Source organism: Sinocyclocheilus anshuiensis, unplaced genomic scaffold (assembly GCF_001515605.1).
Source record: "Sinocyclocheilus anshuiensis isolate Anshui unplaced genomic scaffold, SAMN03320099.WGS_v1.1 scaffold735, whole genome shotgun sequence".
NCBI lineage: Eukaryota > Metazoa > Chordata > Actinopteri > Cypriniformes > Cyprinidae > Sinocyclocheilus > Sinocyclocheilus anshuiensis.
Window position 1 is genome coordinate 505,664 of NW_015548245.1, and position 7,775 is coordinate 513,438.

General features: G+C 38.4%; 1 protein-coding gene across 1 annotated transcript; it reads left to right on the top strand.

The window, feature by feature from the left end:
- The first annotated feature begins 1,002 nt into the window (after nt 1–1,002).
- LOC107655214 (relaxin-3 receptor 1-like) lies at nt 1,003–2,721 on the top strand. Its single transcript, XM_016442648.1, has one exon. The coding sequence runs from the start codon at nt 1,176–1,178 to the stop codon at nt 2,370–2,372; it is 1,197 nt and encodes a 398-aa protein (XP_016298134.1). The 5' UTR covers nt 1,003–1,175; the 3' UTR covers nt 2,373–2,721.
- Nucleotides 2,722–7,775: the final 5,054 nt, after the last annotated feature.

The following is a 7,775-nucleotide window of genomic DNA, read 5'->3' on the forward strand; positions in this document are numbered from 1 at the left end:
CTAAAAACATGATCTTCGTATGATAAATGACATTTTTATAAAATACATATTAAATAAATGTATAAATTTGCAGTAGCTAAGTTTAGAGAAGCCATACAATAGAATACTATATTTAATTATATAGTAAGTGTATATCAAACGCAAGGAATTCGGCCAGGGGATCCTTGACTATAGCCTACTCCTCAGGTCTGCGTCTAGTGAAGAAGTGCTCCTTTTGGGTGTTCCCACTCTGTTAATGGCCCGGGTGAGAGTGGATGAAACTCCTCTGAGCAGACAGGGATCAGTTTGTGTAGCGTTCTGCCTGTGGAGGATCCGTAACATCAAGCTCATTTTAGTCACTCTCTGGCAAAGAAACAAAAGCACAAGCCTCAGTTTAAGTCGAGAGAAGAATATCTACCGCTTCTGTTTCCACCGGGGTTTATATCCTTATAGGAGATTGACTGATTGCCATCAGCTGGGCTTGGTGATTTCTCCTCAGCTCGTTTGTGTGTGTTGCCAGGGTGACATATGATGAGCTGCTGGCAACTCATCACAATATAGAGTATATAGTTGTGTGTGTGTGTGTGTGCTACATAGTATAACAAATGAAAAAAATATTTCAACAACTTTCTAAACAGTGTGATTTAAAAACAAATCGAAACTAAATGTCAAATAACACTTATATTTTCAATAATACATTACTGATATTGTGTCAAAAGATTAAGGAACATATTGTATCTTGATTAATTCAAAAAGTACTCAAAAGCATATATTATAAATTTAAGCAATTATGTATTCGTCCAAAACAACATTTCTGTATTGAACCAAATTGAAGTCATTGAGCTTCATCTGTATGACTTTTAATAACTTTAACATTCATTTTGTATTATGAACCACAACACGTAAAAGCTAGGTTTCATTACGCACCGCATGTATGTGTCTGACATAAAAGCGGCGCGTGCCTCAGCAGCGCGCGGACGCGCTTCATGCTCATCGGAGTATAAAAGAATGTGCGCGCGCTGCAGAGCGCTCAGAGGTGCGCGAGAGAGAGGGAATGATGAGACCGCGCTCTCGCTGCCGGTGAAGTAGTTATGCATGCTGACAGACAAAGTGCGGTGGTCACAATGAACTTGAGATAAATTAGTTTCTTCCTTTGCATAATTTCACCATGACAACGGACTGAGTGGAAGCCTGCCATGGAGAGGAATAACACCACACAAACTCTGGGAGAATGTGAGCACACACTGGACACCAGCGCGGCACTGGACAATTGTACGGATGCTGCCAGTGGGAACCTATCTTTACGTTGCTGGCTGCATTTGTTGACAAAGGAGTCTAGTTCAACATTACAAGGTGATGGGTCTAGTTTGGCTGTGCGTGTGATGATCGCCCTCATTTATTCAGTGGTGTGCGCTCTGGGGCTTGTAGGCAACTCTCTGGCGCTCTACCTGCTGCACTCACGCTACCGGCAGAAGCAGTCTTCTATCAACTGCTTTGTGATGGGTCTGGCTCTAACTGACCTGCAGTTCGTCCTAACCCTACCGTTCTGGGCCGTAGACACAGCGTTGGACTTCCGTTGGCCATTCGGCAAAGTTATGTGCAAAATCATCAGCTCAGTCACCACGATGAACATGTACGCCAGTGTATTTTTCCTGACCGCCATGAGCGTGGCCAGGTACTATTCCATTGTGTCCTCGCTGAAGATGCACAGTCGCCGAGCAGCGGCGGCTGCGGCCAAGTGGATCAGCTTGGGCATTTGGGTCGTATCCCTGATAGCAACCCTCCCACATGCAGTTTATTCCACGATAGCCCAAGTTGCGACAGACGAGGAGCTGTGCTTGGTCCGCTTCCCTGAAACGGGAAGCTGGGACCCACAGTTGCTGCTAGGACTGTACCAGTTGCAAAAGGTCCTGCTTGGGTTTCTGATCCCACTGGTGGTGATCACCGTTTGCTATCTCTTACTTCTAAGAATCGTGCTAAGCCGTAGGATTAGCGGCGTGGCTGGCTCCGAAAGTGAGCAGGGGCGGCACAAGCGGCGCTCGAAGGTTACCAAATCGGTTGTGATCGTCGTCCTGTCATTCTTTTTGTGTTGGTTGCCCAATCAGGCCCTTACTCTGTGGGGCATTCTTATTAAGTTTGACCTGGTGCCCTTCAGCAAGGCCTTCTACAATGCCCAGGCATATGCTTTCCCGCTAACTGTGTGCTTGGCCCACACAAACAGTTGCCTCAACCCAGTGCTCTACTGCCTGATTCGCCGCGAATTCCGGGCCGGACTCAAAGAGATCCTGCTGAGGGCCACGCCGTCTTACCGAAGTCTTGCCCGGCTGCTCCCACGCAAGGCCAAAGTAGCCGAGGCACCTCCTGTACTGGTTCTCGTGCAGATGGATGTTTGAAAAAGCAGATCCTTCACGTTCATCTTTGTTTTTGATTGACAGGACGAAGCAGGCATGAAGAACGTCCTTTGGGAGCTGCCCCACTTTCCCTTCCACTCGTTCAGAAACACTTTTGCGCATTTGTCTTTCTCAACTTCCACGTACCCACATACTGACTGCTTTCACATGCACCTCCGGTCATCAGAGCCACTGGGGAATTCAGGACCCATTCACCTTTGTTTGCCTATTAGTAGCACTGCTAAAGGATTTTTTCCCCGAGACATCCTTCAAGGGAGCGATAAATTATCCATGTGTGTTTTTCAGGCTTTGAAAAAAAGAAGAAAAAAATTAGATATAAAAAATACATTTATGCAGGGGATCACTGGTTAAACCATCAATCATTCGAGAAGGGTCTGGCTGCAGCTGGCGCTTGCACTCTCAGACGTGCATTCTCAGGCTTGCACTCTCAGACACATGCGCTTCCGCTAGCTACGTCACTTGCAGTCTTTTATTTGTTTTTATTTTGTTCTATTTATTGATTACTTTTTGTTTGAATCACAAAAAGTAATCAGTAAATAGAACAAAATAAAAAATAAAAAAGACTGCAAGTGACGTCGCTTGCGGAAGTGCAAGTGTCTGAGAGTGCAAGCCTGAGAATGCACGTCTGAGAGTGCAAGCGCCAGCTGCAGCCAGACCCTTTTGAATCATTCAGCACACTGTCAATTATGTTGTGTAGAATTTAAGGAAGTTTAACACTTTGATTTGTCTTTCAATGTATTTAAATCTTATATTGTACAAAAAACTAAACTAATAAAATACCTAACTATGTAGTTAACTAACAAAATAATTCACAATTTTGTGAATTACCATGGACCAGTCAAACTGTGCATGTGATGATTGTGATCATTTCTGTTTTGATTTGAAAGAGAAATTATTTTTCTTAACTCTTTTCAATTTGACATAAAACTGTGTTTCTAAATAATTTAAATTAATATAAAACCATATTTAATTAGAATTTATTAGAAATACACCACAATAGAATACCATTGTTGAGCCATTAAGGGATAATTAACTTAAAAAAGTACATTTAGACAATTTTCCTCACCCTCATATCTTTTCAAATTAACCTCATTTCCAGAAAACACTAAATGAGATGTTTAGCAGAATGTTCAAGCTGCTCTCTTCTTCACACTGTAAGCGGATGGAGACCAGGGTTAAAAAAGGGAAAAAGCAACAAAAGCATTATAAAATTTGTCCATAGGACTCAAACACTATTTTCAAAGTCTTTTTATCTAATATGAAAACTTATGTGAGGAACGTCAGTACACATTTAAAATCTCACCTGAGATTAGTCACCATTCACTTTCATTGTTTGAAAAGCAGCAACTTGGACATTCTGCTATAAACCTCTCATTTTGTGTTCCTCTGATGAAAAAAAAAAAGTCAAAAAGGTTTTGAAAGGTGAGACATGAGGTGGAGTAAATAATAACAGAAAGTGCTTGCTGAAAGCTTTCTTATGCTGACTATATCCTCAGGGACTTAATAAAAAAAAATACAGCTTTGGCATAAAATATCTTGATGAAAATATACTGTACAATAAATAATTTTTTGACTCTAAATCCCAATTCCTAAGCCATCAAACGGAACAAAAATTCAATCTGAGATAATTAGTTATATGGGTTTATTGACAACACAATATAAGGCAGAGTTAAAGAGTGTTAGCTCAATAATGACATCATTTATTTATATTTATATTTGTCAGTTATTCTTTCATCCTAAATATATTCTTGCATCATTTCACAGTCAATATACCTTACAATGCTGTTGTAGGCTTTGAGGTTTTAGTGATTTTGTACCACCTAATAATACACACACTTGCACACGCCTCGCACGCAGGGAGAATATCTTATAGTAAAACGATTTTAGCCTGGCATCATTAATCATTAGTCCTGCAATCTTCTGAAACTCTTCCAAGGACATTGTTTCTCTGACCGAACTTTTTCAGATGAGACAGATTTGACAATTTAAGCCACTTTCGATGGCTTATCTCCTCAATGAAAATACCAGGGCATGGTTAAGGGAAGACTGGGGCAAGTTGTCACATTTTTTACACTGGACATTTGTATCATTATTGTACAGGAAAAATAAGATACAGTTCATTAAACACCTACTGACCTTTTGATTTATATTTTAATCACACTATATTGGGTAACCTGTAATAGGATTTTCAGATAAGTATATACTAAATATCATATATACATAAACAGTTACTTAACACAAAAAACAACAAATAAAAACACCACTGTCAAAACTATTGTCATTGGCAAAAAATATTAATAATAAATTGTATACATTTATACCCCTTACATGTGACAGCTTGCACCAACCTTTATGAGTTGACCCTCATTGTTGTGAAAACTCTCCTGTGACCGATGGAAACTGTGGCGACATATTCAATTATTAATCTATGACTTGTTAACCATAAATTAATATATAAAGAGCTCTTATGTGTAAGAGAGAATCACCCCAGCTGTGAGTTTGAGGGCATGCAGATGAGCTGGTGCGAGAGACCATTAACGAGCAAAACTGATTTAAAGATCTGAATCTGAACTCAACTGTGCTCTATAATTAGTGACAGTGACATTTTGGCCCAATGTCGGAGTCAGTGTTGTACTTTGTTGTCACTGTGTTGAAGCCCTTTGGGTGTGTTTTTGCTTGCTGAACTTACTTTAATGTCTGTATGAAGTGTTATAATGTTATGTTATTTGTAAAATATATATTAGACTTACAAAATTTGGCAAAAATCTGTTTTGGACAAAAATAAATACATTTGATAAAAACAAGGTTCAAATTATGTCTTAAGGTGTAATTTACCTCAGTTTACACAAAAAATATCTAAAATATTTTTATAAACACAAAACTGCAGTCATATCAACCTAAAAAAAAAGTGAAAATGTTGTTAACAATGTTGATTAAACAAAAATGTTGATTATGACTATCTCTAAAATGACGCTGGTAACTGAAAGCTTCATCCACACCACTAGGTCTCACTATCAGTTCAAGACAAATTCAGTATTAGCCAGTGCAGCAAAGAAAGTCATATCATTCAAATCAACCTAATAATAATAAAAAAAATCTCTCTCTCGTTGATTACGGCTACATCATTTCTAAAACAACACTGACAATTGAAAATAGGGCTGCACGATAAATCGAAATGAAATCGAGATCGCGATTCAACATAAGCTGCGATTGTCATGCGTATCTTTCAGTGAAGCACGGTTCTGTGATCAGCAGTAAATCTCCATCCAAAGGCCAGAGGGCGCTCTCGCGCTGAAACTCCAAAAATGCCTCGCAGAAGAAACCCAGAAAATGCCTATCGCTGCAGCTGAATAAACAGAAGATTTATTATTCTGTTATACAGAGTATTTATTATTATAATTTTCATTAAAATAAAGTATATTTATAATGCAATGCCTTTATCACTGCTTAAATACTATGAAATATGTTGCGTGCCTTATTCTGTGTAAGAAGCCACATCATCTCACAGAAGGATTTATTTCAAACACTCGACTGACATTATGAAGTGAGTTTGGAGTAAAAATATGTTATTAAATGTGGTATTTTCACATGCTTTCAGATGGAGCAGCATTTACTTCACAGAGCCGTAGTTCACTGAGAAGCTATGCAAACAACTGTCATTATCGCGAACGATTTCTTCGATTTCATAATCGAGTTACGATTTTTTTGCGTAACTTGTCAGTGAACTACGGCTATGTGTAGTAAATTCTGCTCCATCTGAAAGCACGTGATGATGATTTCCTGCTGATTACAGAACCGCCTTTTTTAACAAAATGCGCATGACAATCGTATTCGATGAATCATGCAGCCCTAATTGAAAACTTCTGAGATGCTACATCCACGCCACTAGGAGTCAGTATCAGTTCAAGACAACTTCAATATTAGCCAATGCAGAAAGTTTATTCCTGAGTCCAATATGCCTGCTTCCCTATTACATAGTAGGTAAAAAACAGTATGTGAACAGAGTAGTACATCTGAATTTATATTTTCATTAAATAGCAGGCAAAAAACACTCGAATTACCTACTACGTCCAGAGAGATTCTGAAGTGTGCATGGACACTTTACTATCCCATGAAGCCACGGCAATGATGTTATGCAACTGATGCTGTAGGTCACATGACGATGACAACAAGGTGAATGAAGTACATCCAGAATAAATTCATTCTACACATTCATCCTATATAGTACATACTTTTTAAAAGTCATGAATTCCGTTCTTCATCAAATGCAGTAGCTACTTTTGTGATTTTAGTCGCAATGTTCGTTCCTTAACAAATGTAGTAGGCCTACCTATTCTAACAGTATTGGAATTCGGAGGCACCTTATAATAGGCTATGTGGAGAAATTTATTAGCATTAGCATTTAACATTAGGAGCCACAATAATGTTAACAGTTCCCTTTCAGTCAGTCACGTTCGACGTTACGTCAGTCGTGACTGACGAATTGGGATCTCGCCCGAGAGCCCAACTCTTCACTAGCGACTATCCTGAAAGTAAAATAAAAAGTGAAAGTAAAAATAAATAAAAAAATACAGAGTGCACCTTCAAAACTTTAAGACTTGTGAAAGATGGACTTTATGGACTTACAGTGTCATTGTAATCATTAAAATTTGAGCAAAACAAATTCCAAAAAAGCATACTTAACTTCGAAGAGGACTCAAAAATAATGAACACTCGCTCCCCAAAGCAAAACCTGGATATGAAGTTGGAGATAATGGTTTTCTAGTCTTTTGACGGGCTACACACACTCCAGGCATGGCTAATTGCATAGTGTGTTATTATGGGGTGGATTGGTGGTACAGTTCCCTAGCAACGGGCATTTTAACTTTTTCAGCTGGACAAATAAATCAGCCCCAGCACCTAGTTTAAGGGTGAACTACCCTCCTTTCTGTAATCGAATTTTGCCTGCTGGACATAAAATAAATGATTGATATTTTTTTCTCTTTTGTGTTATTGTCAAAATGTTTTAAAATCATTGTAGTTTTTGTCCCACAAGCTCTAAACATGGTATGTACGCCTTTCAGATTTTGGATTTTTTAAAATCTGTTTTGTTTTCCTGCCGAGGGAGATAAAAATAGCACTCAATCATCAAACCTTTGTATGCTCCATTTTCCTGTTGGATTTGTCAGAACACTAGGTGACACATGCTTAGTTAAACAAATGCTCTGTAAACAGAATGTAAATCTATCTGAATTGCCTTTTTGTCATTTTGTCCAATTTGTTTCCAATTTATTCAGCTGAACTGAACAGAATATCAGAATATACTAAACGCAACAAAATGTGTAGTACTATAACATATATATGTTTTATAAATATAAATATATATATATATATATATATATATAT

Coding starts and splice junctions, on each gene's coding strand:
- LOC107655214 (XM_016442648.1), top strand. CDS start 1,176: ATGGAGAGGAATAACACCACACAAACTCTGGGAGAATGTGAGCACACA.